Source organism: Haliaeetus leucocephalus, unplaced genomic scaffold (assembly GCF_000737465.1).
Source record: "Haliaeetus leucocephalus isolate CR32 unplaced genomic scaffold, Haliaeetus_leucocephalus-4.0 Scaffold773, whole genome shotgun sequence".
Classification (NCBI taxonomy): Eukaryota; Metazoa; Chordata; class Aves; order Accipitriformes; family Accipitridae; genus Haliaeetus; species Haliaeetus leucocephalus.
This window is the reverse complement of record NW_010973209.1, coordinates 2,649,590-2,663,801: the sequence shown is the minus strand read 5'-3', so window position 1 is coordinate 2,663,801 and position 14,212 is coordinate 2,649,590. Positions and strand designations below refer to the sequence as shown.

The 14,212-nt window shown below is 57.8% G+C and overlaps 1 protein-coding gene across 2 annotated transcripts in view; it reads left to right on the top strand.

Annotated features, from left to right (window-relative positions):
* OPCML (opioid binding protein/cell adhesion molecule-like) overlaps nucleotides 1-14,212 on the top strand; it is a 298,021-nt gene that overhangs the window by 276,424 nt on the left and 7,385 nt on the right. For both annotated transcript variants that reach the window (XM_010581411.1, XM_010581410.1), the window contains 3 exons: nucleotides 1,026-1,258; nucleotides 13,534-13,659; nucleotides 13,988-14,122. In XM_010581411.1, the coding sequence (XP_010579713.1) occupies nucleotides 1,026-1,258; nucleotides 13,534-13,659; nucleotides 13,988-14,122 (494 nt within the window). The remainder of the gene's footprint in view (nucleotides 1-1,025; nucleotides 1,259-13,533; nucleotides 13,660-13,987; nucleotides 14,123-14,212) is intronic.

The window sequence follows — 14,212 nt, the reverse complement described above, 5'->3', positions numbered from 1 at the left end:
GGTCTCGGCTGCACCAAGCTGTGGCGGCACTGCCACTGCCGGCATGAGCTCGTGCCTAGCCCAGTTCTCCCAGTTTGCTTTTGTGCTGAGAGAAAGCTTCCCCTGCCCTGGTCCTTGGGTGGGAAAGGCGAAGCTCCTGAGAAACGCTGGGCTCTTAATTTAGCCGAATGCTTGGCGCTTTTGTTGCGGGTGCCGTGGTGGCGGCCGAGGCCATGAGTAAATAGATCAAGAAAAATCTGTCGAACAGAATGAAAAGGCATGTTCTCCAGGAACATTTTAATTCCACCCCCCCTGCTTCCGTTCTTTGCTGAGTGTAAGTCAGCGCCACGGACCAGAGCTGCCGAGCCCCCACGCGTCTTGGAGCGGGGAGGGTGGGAGCTGGGCAGGAAATAAATAATGGAAACGGCCGCGTTGTGTTTTCAAGGCGCTGGTAGGATTTACAGCTGCTTGTCCAAATGTTCCCTTCTCTTCCCCGTGCGCTGGCTTTGCCGTCCCCGGCTGTTTCTCTTCTTCCCCTCTCCCCGCACCCATGCCGCAGCCCCTCTGCCCTGGCAGCGGGTGCGTATATCACTCTGGGGATGGCTCGAGGGCTGCGCCGACAAGCCAAATCCTCAGCAAATTTTACAGCTTCGTCCGATATCCTCAGTGAGCAGCAAGGGCGAGGTGGGGATGGCAGTGGAGGTTGGTAAGAGGAGGGGGGGTACGGAAAGTCTGCGTGGCTTGCGGAGGTCAAATGTAATGGGATTTTCATCTGCGGTTCCCCAGCCCTGTGTAAAAGAAAAAGGCGGGGGGGGTTTGTGGCAAACCTGCCATTTCTGTGAGATCTCAGGTGATGGGGGGGATGCAGGACATGGCAGCAGGGTAGGTCGGCTGTGGCACGTGCCAGCTCCATGCCAGTGGTTCACCTGTGCGTGACAGGGAGCTGGCGCCGCAGCTCCCATCCCGCTCATGTCCCCTTTGAGGAGCTGGGATGCTCGCCGTGCGGTCTGTTCCAGCTTTGTGACCCTCTGACTCTTCCTTTGCAGGTGTACCGTGGACGACCGGGTCACGCGGGTAGCCTGGTTGAACCGCAGCACCATCCTGTATGCCGGCAATGACAAGTGGTCTATAGACAACCGCGTGGTCATCCTCTCCAACACCAAGACCCAGTACAGCATCAAGATACACAACGTGGACGTCTACGACGAGGGCCCCTACACCTGCTCTGTGCAGACAGACAATCACCCCAAGACTTCGCGCGTCCATCTCATTGTGCAAGGTAGGTCTTAACATGCCTCACGCGATTGCTGAACTGACTGCTCGATACGGAAGGCTGTCTGGACTTGCGAAGGGTTCGGAAGCCCTCTCGGTGATGGAGACGGAGGGATCCGACCAACATCCATTGCTTCAGGGATTGAGCGGCACAGGAACAGGGGCGTAGGAAAGCGCCCGCCGTGCCAGGGAGCAGACAGACTGGCATCATCTCAGCCTCACTGTGTTGCATGGTCATCACGTGGGGCAGAGGACACCTGAGAACTGAAACCGGGGCCGACATGCTCTTCCTTCTCCCCCCTTGCCTGGCCCCACTGTCAATTTGACCTGTCTCCACCGCTTGGGCCCGCATCGCTTGGCTCGCTGCATCGGGGAGCTGTTGGTAAGGCGCTGGGGCACGCGTCCGAAGACGCTTCGGGAGAGCCAAAAGCAAAGTGCTGCCGGCTGCGGCGGCGGAGCGGACTCCAATGGCGTGAGGCTCCACGGTTTTGGGTGAGTGGGCAGATCGTGTGAGCATGTCGAAGTCGCAAAGGGCTTTTGGTGCAGGGCTTTGTAGGTGAGAGTGTCGGCGTAGTGGACACGGTTGGGTTGCCCAGCAGCGTTCCTGAGGCCGCTCTGACGGGGGGATCCGGGTGCCAGCAGATCGGAGGTGCCATAGCACCCCGGTGGACGCCGCCTCTGGATCCTTGTGGCTTTGTGCTGGCTACCGGCTTTTGTCCGGTCTCTAGATTAATTTTTCAGAGTTAGTGTTAGTTCAGGTTAGATAAAGATAATGAAAGTTTCCTAATCCTCTTAAGGAAGATTTATCGGGCTGAGTCGAAAGCTCTTGGAATACAATAAAGCGTGTATAAAACCAGGACCTAATCTTTCCTTTAATTTCAAACAGCTGATGGGTATTGATTTTGCAATGAGCAAATCTGAAAAATTTCTCGGCCTCAACATGTCTCTGCGAAGCCCCCAACACGGACATGTAGGTATTTATGTATCCTTCTCATTCGGAGGAGGCAGGGTTTGATTGCGGCCACCCATCTGAGTGGTTTTCCCGCCCAGTCTTGGCAGGAGCACATCGGGGGGCCCCGCACCGCGCGTACCGGGTTACGTCGGAGAGGGGAGCGCTCGCCTTGGGAAGAGGGGAGCGGAGGTTGGCTGGGAGTGTCCCCTCCATCCCCCTTCACTGGGTTCTCTCCCTCTCCCCCTTTTTGAGTTGCGTGTGAGCCGTCTGTCTGCGAAGTTTAATCGGTTTATCCCGTCTGCTCTCTAATCGTGCTAATCCATCCGGTCAACAGCGGTGAAGTATACGAGTGCTTTGCGCCTCATGAAATCAGGTGAACCGGCAGCGGTGCTCAGCACCCGCTCCCCTCAGCCTTTTTTTGGGTGGGCGGGCGGGTGAAGGAGAGAGGGAGTTTGCATCCAGAGTGACTGCCTGATGGTGAGGCATTCCTAACTGTGCTGGGAAAAGTTTTCCTCTGGTGCAAGCAAGTCCCGTTGGATCGCGCCCACCGCAGCAGTGACCGCAGTTCTTGGCAGCGTTGCTTCTCTGCAGCCGAAGGGAAGCCTGAGAGGAACTGGGGATACGTGGTTACGCAGGTCAAGCGGTTTCTGTCTTTCTCTTTCCGCGCATTCAGCTCAAGCCACACGGTTTGCCTGAGTCGGTCTGCCAAGAAAATCCATCTGTAGGTGCCGCTTTGCTGTCTTGTTGATGGCGGGGGCTGGAGAAGCAAATCCTTCCACGCTCTGTCCCCACTTCAGCTCCAATGAGTTCTTTGGAAGCTAAAACGTGCTCTCCAGTGGCTCAGGCCGAGCGGCATCGCCCACCGGCACCGTCGGCGTAGCCGAGGGCTGGTAGTCTCCGTGCTTGCACGCCGGGGAAGAGCCGGCTTTCTACGAGGGCCAATACCCCACAGCTGCTGGGAGGAATGGAGCGGTTTTCCGTAGGTGCGTTCAGTCCTGGCCGCGCACGCCAGCAGAGCACGCGCTTTGCAGGGAAGGAGTGATGTCGTGTTTCTGGTGGAGCTCCCCTGGCCCAAAATATGGCCTCAGAAGCGAGGTTTGGGGCCCTCCTTTGTCGAGGAGGCAGCTGTCCCAGCAGCGGCGGCAGGAGGACTGCGGATGATGGCTGCGTGCGACGTGGCAGCACGCTTTGCCCGTGCCGGCCGGCGAGCAGGTAGTGATGATGGGTTAGCGACCGCGTTCAGGTCAATTAATTTATATTTGTATTTTGCAGAATGAAAAGGTGGCCGGATGGGGTATTGATTCTTTGCCCCCGTCTTCAGTCGGGTTTTAATTGTGCTCCTGCGGGGTCTGGCCTTCCCTCCTAGCAACCCGGCAATAAATCTGCCAGGGAGTCGCAGTCAACAGTAAATGCATCTCTTTGTGTCATTATTAATGTGTCTCTGGGATTGGTTCATCGCCACAGCCATTCACAAGGGTTTATAAGAGTGTAGACGCCGGGAAGCCAGGAGGGGATTTTTGCCTCCCTTTTCCTCTTTTTTTCGGGGGCCACCTCATGACAGCGGGACGGATGCTTTCGGGGACGTGCGCGAGTGCTTGCGGCATGCCGGTGCGTTTTGGGGAGAGTTAGGAATGCGGAGAGAACCGGCGTTTCATCTCGCATAAGGAGAAGATGACCCGCCTCCTCTTGTCGTAAACAGCTTGAGCAGAGGGTGCCGTGGGGCCGGACTTTGGGTGAGCCCTCCTGCCTCTGGATGTGACCCACCACGAAGCCCACCTCTGCTCCCAGGAGGCACGAACCCACAGGGATGAGCCAGCAGACCTTCCCCCATCGTGCCGCAAAACGGTTTCGGTGCGAGGAGCGTGGTAGACCCTAGGCAGGACGCAGCTGTGCCTCCATGGCGTGGGCCATTTTGGGACACGGGCTGTCTTTCAGTCTGAAAAGTGGGGCTGGGGGTCTGTGTTTTGGTTGAGGCCATGGCTTTTGCAGTCAGCGCCCCAGGAAAGAGGAAGCCTGTTGTCCTCGTAGCAGCAGCTGTAGAGAGGAGGGCATACGTGCCATAGCATAGCATGGCATCACTTCAGGATCCATGCAGCACCCTGTCCGGTGGGGAATGTCAATACTGGCCATCCCTTCCATAGCGGTCTTTGGTACTCCTCAGACGTCCTCTGTTTCTGATTTATTTAGAGAACCCTCCTCTGTACTGCCTTAATCCTACTCGCCATAGATTTTTCATTAAAACCTCTCCCGGCTGTCGGCATCGTTACCGTTAGCTTCCGGTCAGCACAATCCATTTTCCCGTCTCGGCGTTCGCCGCTTTCCTCACCCTGGCAGCCAGGGCGGCTTTCAAAGGACCGTAGCCTTCGCTCGTGGTAGCGAGGTTGCGGTCCTGCAGTCGGCTCTCCGAATGCACCTACGGATGCTCTGCCGGAGCCGGTCCTGTGTCCCTCATCGCGTCCGCCACCTCTCAAAGCGGCACCGGTGCAGGCACAGCTCTGCAGTAAGCATCTCAAAAGCAAACCAAGTCTTTATTTTATCCTTCTTCCTGACCACAGTTGGCTCCTCGAGTCTCTGTAAGGGCAACCCCTACCCCCCGCCCCATGCTGGCCCCGTTGAGCTCTTTTTCCCCAATGCCAACTGGGCTCCGGGCTCCTCTCTGCACCACAGATTTCACGATGGTTGTGGTTCAGCTCGCTTTCGTCGCACTACCTTTGATATCCAGGCAGTAGCTAAGACCACGATACTTATTACAAGCTTACTAGGAGGCCGTATGGCACACGGCAAGCCAAGGAGAGCGGCTTAGCCTTCTTTGGTTGTCGTAGGAAAGACCCGATAATAGGCTCTAAATGTAGAAAGTGCTTCTCTGTTAAGTGCTTAGCATTTAGACGCTGGGGAGTTTAGCGTGAGGGGCATGCGTGCGGCGTACAGAAGCAGCCCGGAGAAGGGAAAGGGTGAGAGCAAGCGATGCCTGGCAGGCTGTGACCTCCAGAGCAGGCTCGTCTCCCTGCTCCTGCTTGGGAGCTTTGTCTGCACTTGGGATACTTGCCCCTTACCGGGCAGGTTTTTGGTTGGTTTTTTTCCCTTTACCTAAGAAACAAGACAATAGTGCAGAAAAGAGACGATGTGCGGTTGACACAATGCAAAACGTCCGACACAAAATGTTGGCAGAGGTTCCCGTTGCTTCGCGTAGCATGCTGGCGAGATTTTACATACATCTTGGATTGAGGGTTTGCAGGGATGGCAAAGGTGGTTCTTGGGGCTCAGGCCATGCCTCTGTCTTGCCAGGTGACACATCGTGTCCCAAGTGAAGTCTTCATCACCTGCCCATCCTGTACAGGCTGCTCATTATGTTATGGGTGTCAGGGGGTCGACTGCCCTCCGTCCTGCTGGCAGCAGCAAGAGGGCATCCCAGGAGGAAGGCAGCTCCTCACACCAAGGTCTCAAAAGGCTGAGGGCTCATCCCAGGTCCTCTGTACCTGCCCAAGCTTGTCTCTTAGCATCGTTGGAACAAGGGCACAGATATTACGGGGTGGTGGCTGAGATCTCCAGCCGAGGCGGCACAGGTGGGGGTAGAGAAGCCTCCCTCGGGCGCATTTCTCCCCTCTTGGCATCTAAGCTGCTCGTCAGGTGGGGTGGCAAACGGGCTGGTGACGTATTGGAGCACGTCTTCCCTTTGCCGTGCCTCCGGGTCTAATCGAGTGTTTCGTCGACGGCTCTGTTCAGGGGCTCGGCTCGGGCTAGTCCTCGCAGCGCCGGGTTCATTTTCCTGGCGGGGACAAGCGAAACAGTTAATCAAAGCAGGAGATGCTCCCGGAGGTCGAGCGTGTAGCCAGTGGGGATGGAGTGCAGGGAAAGAAAAAGGACATCAAAGGGCTGTTAAGAGGAAATGGAAAAAAATCAGTTTGGCTGGAAAGACATCTTCCCGTCAGGAGCGAGAGCCCAAAATGCATAATGTCTGTGGCATTTAATGTTTCCCACCTCCTCCTTTGGGGCCCTGTGCGCTGGTGGGGAGGGAAGGGGCCCGGCGCAGGCAGAGCCATTTATTTAGCTGGATGCGGGACGGTGTAAGAGGGACAAAACACAACCGTGAGCAAGCGTGTAGGCAAAATCAGTCAGGGCGAGCTCTGTTAGGAAGAGTCAGGGGGAGCTGCTGGGGAGGACCAGGCTTTTTTTTGTTCCCAGGCAGGGGACCTTTGAAAGCTGCCGCTTTGTGAAGTGAAAGCATAGGCAAGCGGTCAAAACCTCCAGCAATCCCTAAGCCTCACTCCGCCGGGGCTTTGCATCAGCACTGCTGCTCGGTGCGTCTCGTCTCGGTGAGGAGCACGGCCGGTCCCAGAGGATGCGGGGATTCGGTGGCCCACCGTGCCTCGGCCGGACCAGGGCGGCGTGGGTCGAGGTTGTGGCCAGGAATTGGGTCAGTGCTGGACTCGTGAGGTGGCTCGCTGGGAAGGAGCGCTGCTGCCCCGGTGCTGTTTCCCGGTCTCCACGAAGAGCACGTCAGGTTTCGGAGAGCGATGCCCATCTTGCCAAAGGCGGTGGTTGATGGCCGTGCGTCTTGCCTAGCACAGAGCGCGGTGCTCCCGTGGATGGAAAGGAGTGCCCGTGACAAGTGACGTATACTGCTGTCCTGGGATGGGAAAAGGCTCGAAAGGAGCAACCGGACCCCCACCTCGCCCTGCCTTCCTCCCTCCCCGAAGAAACAGAGGGAAGGATGAGAGAGCCAAGACAGCTAAACGAGGGAGATGCAGCAGCAACTGGTGGTGATGTAGTGGCAGATTCAAAGCCAAAGGGACCCCAGAGAAAATCTGGAAGGAATAGCAAAGATTGAAGACGGAAGCAAGCAGAGGGGGAATAAAAACAAAAAAAAAAAAAAAAAAAAGAAAAAAAAAGGATGAGATGAAAAGCCCAGAGACTTGTAAAACAAAGGGAAGAGAGAAGGAAACGTGCACACGCAGAAAAGCACAGAGCATCGAAAGAGCATGAGGTGGTAAAGGGGAAAAATGAAAGAGTAATGAAGGACCGAAGGCACAGAGAGGGGGAAGGTCTGGAAAGAGTCAGGTCTTCTGACTGGCAGGAAGAAAACAGCACACATTGCCCAGGTGGGAACAGCCACTGTCCTTAGAGCAGCCAGTATGATGTGCTAACCTGAAATCTGGATGGGAGCACGGAGGAGGCAAGGGACGGAATGGGATGGGACAGGACTGGGAGTGCCCAGAGAGCATCCTCGGGCTCCTGTTCTTGAGGCTTCTTGAAATAGGTGAAAAGGAGCTGGCAGGAGTGGAGGCATCGGAGGCGTCGGGACGTGCCGTGGGAACTGGGAGCCGAGGGAATGGAAGCGCGGTGGCAGCCAATTAATTACTGCAAAAAGCAAAAATGGGGAAGAGGGGGGAGGACCAGAGAAGTAGTTTCCCCATTATACTTCCGAACAGAAAGAATGTTTTAGCGTGCGCACAAATAGCTCCCTGGGAAGCACTCTCATTTCCTAATTGTTCATAAATTTACTGACAGGTGGTTACACAGTAGGTATAACACTCTTAGTTTCGGTTTTATCACTTTCCCTGTCTCAGGGAGAAAACCTGGAGAAAAAGGGTGCATGGCGAGCAGCCAGGAGACGCTGCCTAGCACAGGGCGCTTGATGCCCCCATTTTGTTTGGGCAACATCTCATGAGCGGTCAGTCCCTGGTGTGGCCGGATTTTGCCTTTGCGCAGACCGAGGTGTCCGTGCTGGCTTGTCCATCCCTCGGCGTTTCATGCCAATGGGTCTTGCGGCGTTGCAGTCCACTCCTGCAGGAGGAGGACGAACTATGGGGTGCTGTGCGATGGTCCCAGGCTCCGAAGGCATCTGTAGCAGTGTTATTTTGGCTGGTTTTTTTTCCTTTTCTTTCCTTCCCCTTCAGCTGCATTCCAATGGTGTGCTGAAAGACACACAGGTAGGGGCAGAGATGCGGTGGCTGGGGGGGCTGTCAGCCAGGCCGGAAAAAAATCTCATCTCCATGGCAGAGAGGATGCGTTAGAAATAGGCTCGTTACGATCCTTTCCCATAAAAGGTTCACACAAAGAACATTTTACCAGGGAAGGCCGAGAAAAGGGAGTGTTTAACAGCCAGAGAAGGGAAAGGGAAGATCTGCCCCGAAACGAAGTGCCTGTAGAGCTCATGAGGTGCCACTCGCTTGGCTGAGAAATTTGACAAAAGTCATTCCATTGACCAAACCGTAGCTGTTGGACACGCTTAATCCATTACCCCGATACAAACAACTCTGACGAGCCTCTCCGATTGGGCTGTTGTTGGAACAGGTTCGATCAACACTTTGTTAAAACTCCTGACGTCGCCTCCTTGCCCCCCGTTGCTTCCCCTGCTGGCTAGACGGGATGTCAAGGCACGTTTGTGCAGGGTTACCGTGCTCATCCTCGTGACTCCCCCCCCATGCCCTGAAGCCAAAGAGGAATGGGAGACGGGGAAACACATCCATTTCTAGCTGGCAGCAGGTTCTCCCCAGCCGGGAGCTGGCTCACGGGTCTGTGCCCGCATCTCTTCTTTAAGGGCGTCAGCCCCCAACAGGAGCTGTTCTTGGGAAGATCTTGTCTTGCCAGCGCCTTCAGCAGGCACGCAGGGCCGGACCGGAGGCCACCAGCGCCGTCCGGCCGCACTTCTCATCCGTGCTTCTCATCCGCGAAGATGATAGATAGCCCAGGCAAAACATCCACTTTCGGCACATTTGCCTTCTTTGTGCCGCCTTCCTGTATGCTAGCGAGTCGTTGCGCGGCGACGCCTCTGACGGCTCCGTCCTGCCTACGGTGAAGAGGTGGTTAAGTGTGGTGCTGGGGCACGGCCCGCCATAGGCAGGCCGGTGTCTATGGTGGCTGTCGCCTCCCCACAGAGTGCCGAAGGCGAGACGTGCCCCTCTGCGGGCAGGGCCGTCCCTGCATCACCCGTTCCTCAGGTAGAGCTGGGCAAGTGGCTGTCGTCCGGCGGTTTGAAGAGCCCATAGGTATCCGTCTGTCGTCTCACTGTACGGAAGCTGTAGGAAGAGGTCTCTTTTAATGGCTTAGGAGCTAATGACGTGGAGGAGGGACGTCAGTCGCGCCTGTCGGCCGCAGTGCTCACGCAGGCTCTCCGCTCCGAGGCGTGCTGCGGTAACGATCTGGCAGCTAAAAATAGTCTGGGGCTGTGGCGGTGAGCCCCTCCGGTAGGGATCGGTGCTGAGGAGCGGCCAGGAGATGAGTCAGCCCGCGCGCAGTTGCACGCGTCAGCGTCACGCGTAGTCAGCGATCGCGCCGGGATTACCAACGTGCCGTCTTCTGCCGCGCAGTTTAGCAGGGAAGAGGCGTCCCCGCCAGCACGGGCCGGAGCCACGGACCCCCGGACAAGGCAGCGGCCATCCCTCCTCACACTTGAGTGTCTGGTAGCGGCTCGCAAGGTCCAAACTCTCCGATCGCTTTCATCCCCGGACAGGCCGGCTGCACAGTAGCAGCAGGGGCAAATCCGGCACCCGGAGAAGCCGCCGGGACCGGTGACGTTTGGGAGAGCCCCAGAGATTGCTTGGCTGTGCATGCGAGGGACTTGCCGAGCATTGCACATAGCGTGAAAGGACACGGCAGCGTCCCCAAAGCGTGATGCCACAGCCAGCCCTGCAGGGCTATTTGCAGCCCCCAGTTTGGGAGGGTGAGGGGAGGGATGGCGTCTCACGGTCCCCACGAGTGGCAGCAGAAACTGGCACACGCCTGGGCCTGACCTGGAGCGTGGATCAGCACGTCAGGCAGTTCGGGTCTGAAGTGGTAAAGGAAGGAGATAAATCACGGGCTTAGTGTTACTGCATTTACTGGCATCGCTTTTGCATTCAATTTCTCTCGCCGGCTTTCCGAATGAACAAGAAATTATGGTGCAACTGTCTTTTTGGGCCTACTGAACTTGCCTGTGATTAGTATTAGGCGGGTCAACAAAATCCTCCGCAGGCTGCTCGCCGCTCCGGTGAGACTGCGCCGCTCCTCGCTTCCTCCAGATTTATTCTGTATTCAGTTTACTTGCAGTCGTAGTCTTTTACAAGGAAGGCAGGACCGTGCATAAGGGGGGTAGGGAACGTGCGTTGCCGTATCACTTTCCCCCCTGCAACTCTGGAAGCCGAGCATCTCAACCCTTGTCCCGCGAGCGGTCTCGGGACTGGGGAGGACCTCCAGAGCGGGCGACGGCCACGTCTGTCCACGGTGCAACCCCGGCAGCCCCATGGGAATCCGTGTCCCGTCCTAACGACAGCCGAGGGCTGCTTCATTTGGGCAGGTATCGCACTCATGGGGGCCTCTGCCCGTTACGGCTTTATTGCCCTTGAGCGATCGAGGAGCATCTCGCCCATTTTCCTTAGCTATTGTACGATCAGGCGTGTAGCCACGTGCATGTGGGCTAACGGGAGCTGCTCAGGGAAGCAAGCTATTATAAACTGCGCACGAGGAAGCGTTCACCTGGCGAAAGGCAGAGCGGGCGACGGCGCTCCGTCTCCCCACCCGAGCGACAGCCCCGCCGACATCATTTCTCCTGCTGTTCGCATGTTTGCCTGGCCGTCGTTTCTTATGTAGCGAGGAGAGGCTGTTGTAACTACGGGATATTGGCTGTGCAGGGGATGTACGGCAGGGGGAGGTAAATGTAAAGAACCGAAGGTCATCCAGGGAAAGGATGCCGTCAACAGGTACATGACTAGGAACAGCACCCATAGTCACTCTGGCAGGCCACAAGGTATTAGCAGGGCTATCTGACCCGGCCCTTCGGGGACCAGGAGGGCTCTAGAGGGGACGGGAGAGCTTTTGGACTCCCTGCCCAGCACCCATCCTGAGCTGCGCCCATCTTAGCCGTGGCAGCTGTGGTGGCACACGCTGGTCGGGGCAGCCATGCCTGTGTCTCAGCCGTACCCGTATTTACAGGCTGTGGCCAGAGGTAGGTTTTATCTGCAGGGTCATGTTGGCCGCCGGACTCATCCTGCCTGCCGGCGCTCAGGTCCTGTCTGCTGCTGGCCACGTCGCCTTGCGGACCCAGCTGCCACCCGCTCCTCCCGTGGCATTAAGTCCCCCCAGAGGTGCAGCTGGTGCACCCTTGAGTTGCTGTTCTTGACAGCCTGGCCAGCGGGATCTATAGAAATGTAATCGAGGTCCTTATACGTCCTTCTCTGAGTCCCGGTGTCCTCACAGGCAATGGTTGCCGTCACGGCAGGGTATCAAGCCGTCTGGCGGGGTCTCCACGCTCTCCATGGGCGTCCCCGCACCACACGTCCCTCCGGGCTCTTGGGGGCATTTCCAGTCGGATTTGGGTGGCCAGCTGCACAGCAGCACTTCCCCTGCCCCCACGGCTTCAGCAATGTGGCCGGGGGGGGTCGGGAGGCACCGTTCTCCCCTCCGAGACCTGCCACCACGTCGGCTCGCTGTGTCGGCGTCCTTTGCTGATGGAAGGGCTTTAGGGCTGATGTGTCTATTCGTGTGGCTTGGTGGTTGCCAAATGGGAGCATCGGGGCCATAGTGGTTATCGGTAGCGGTGATTTTTTGTGCAGGTGCGAAAGTATTTCTGTGCCTGGGAGGGGGACAGGCTCGCATCTGTGCCCAGAGCACCAGTGTCCACATGTCACTTTGTACTAGCGGTTTGGGAGTCAGGGGATGGGAAAGGGATGTTGGCTGTGAGCTGGGAGAGGGCCAGCAGCAGGCCAGGAGGGTGAGGGTGCTCTGGTACGCTCCGGCTTTCCCCTGGCACGGGTGACTCCCTTTTCAGGTCGGGAGAGAGCGGCCCTGTCCTAGGGGTGCGTTGCTGGAGGACAGTCAGACGGTGATCGTCCCGGGGGACCGCCTTGACAGAGCCGAAGCTCCATCAGCATCCTGAGGCTGGCGCCGTGCAGGTCTACAGCTGGGGTGCTGTCTGGTCCATCTGTCCATCTGCAATCCCTCTTGTCTGTCAGGGTGCCTCTGTCCACGGTCTGACCTCAGCAGGGCTGCGTGCAGGAGGTGGGATGAGAAGGCGATGCAACAAATACAGGAGCAGAGCGGGTGCCACGCATGGAAAGGTGCGCGGAGCTCATCGTGCCTCCTGTCCAGCAGATAAAATCTGTGCTTAGGTGATGCCAATCGCCTTGGCTTCCTTGGGGATACGTCATTAGCTTTTTAGATAGTTCGTTCTCATCTGGCTCCGTGGCTTTTGTAGGTAAGGGTGCGCGAGGCGGAGATGGGCTGCCGTCTGGAGCAGGGGTAGGCGTCCCAGAGTCTCGGCGCCCGCTCCTGGCACCACTGCCATCTCGCAGCCACACTGCTCACGGGCAGGGATGGCTTCGCAGGCTTGCGAGCGGGCAGCAAACACCCGGTTGTGGGAAAGCTCGTCTTGGATGCCGTTGTTGCTTTTAGGTGTTCCTGGTACCCGCTGGAGGTGCTGTTAATGGAGGGGAGAGGTGCAAGAATGCTGGTAATAGGGGATACGATCATCTCATCTAAGTGAGGAAGGGCTGTTGGCAGACCTTCCGTGGTGGAATTCGTCAGGGCCACGCCGTTGGAGCCAGCCAGCTCCGCTCCGAGCCTTAACTATGTTTGTCAGCGGCTGCCGGTGCACGCTTTTCATTTTTGGATTGCCGCTTTCCCCTGAAGGACTCGGACAATCTCCCTCTGCTGTAACAGATGGTACTTCTATATTGATGTGTCAAGGTGCCTGGAAATTTACTGCCTCGCAGGGCCTATCGGGCCGCGCAGACCATGCAGCAGCTTTGCTGTGGCTTGTCCCACCATGCCGCCTCTTCTGTGCCGGGGCATCCTTTCTGGTACGGTAAGAGCAGTATTTAGATTTGGGCGGGTCGTTTGGTATGGCCTCGTTCGCTCCCCGGGGTGCAGACCCTTTTGGGGACCACGTGGGCTGTCCCAGAGCGCTGGGAAGTGGCGCTGGCGAGCGGGCTTTAATTGCTTTTTGGCAGGGCTGGTGGTATTTATGGGTGTGGAGATTGCCAAGTTATTTATTAGATGGAGTATCTGGGGACCAAGTAATATAAATCACTGTGGCTGGTATCGAATGGAGCCGACGCTTGGTAATTTAAACAGCTTTAGTAAATATACTCAAATAGGAGCCTCGTCGCGGGCTGTAATGAGAGCCAGTTAGCAGGGTCTCAGCTGTGGCAGGGGGGTGCCGGTGTTTCTGGCCCCCACCCAGTGCAGGGCACCGGTGAGCAGACCCCTTGGTGCCCAAGGTCCGTGCTCAGCTCCGGTCCGAGATGCGGCTTTGGGGATGCGGCATCGGCGACAGGATGGTTGCCGACGTCCGGTGATGGGGCCCTGTGGGCTGGCGCGTTGACGGTGGCTCTGCTTTTCTTTGTGTCTTGCAGTCCCCCCCCAGATCGTCAACATCTCGTCGGACATCACCGTGAATGAGGGCAGCAGCGTGACCCTTATGTGCCTGGCCTTTGGGAGACCGGAGCCCACCGTCACGTGGCGGCACCTCTCCGGGAAAGGTGAGACTGCGCTCGGTGGAGGAGCCGCCTGGGTCTGAGGAGGGGTCTCGCCTGGCCCACCTGGGATGGACAGATGTCCTCGTAGAGGTGCCCGAAGGCCGCCTGCGGTCCACTGGTGACTGTTGCGGAGGGTGGAGGTGCTGGCCCTTTGGCGTGCCCTGGTACGGGGGCAAGGGTGCTGGTTGAGTGATGTCCCCAGCTTCTAGGGCGAAGGGGATGCCAGACACACAGGCAGAGGGTGGCGGAGGAGGGCACGGCAGGGGCGCAGGGGAGGTCCCGGCATTGGCGTCTGTGGGCGACGGTGCCACGCGTTCGGGACGTCTCCTAGGGCAGGGCTTTGTGAGCGAGGATGAGTACCTGGAGATCACGGGCATCACGCGGGAGCAGTCCGGGGAGTACGAGTGCAGCGCCGTCAACGACGTGGCCGTCCCAGACGTGCGGAAAGTCAAAGTCACCGTCAACTGTGAGCGCAAGGGATGGGGGAAGTGGGAGTAAGGTGGGGGGGGGGGGGGGGCCCCCACGGGGCCTGCGGTGGCGGAGCACGCGGCCCCGC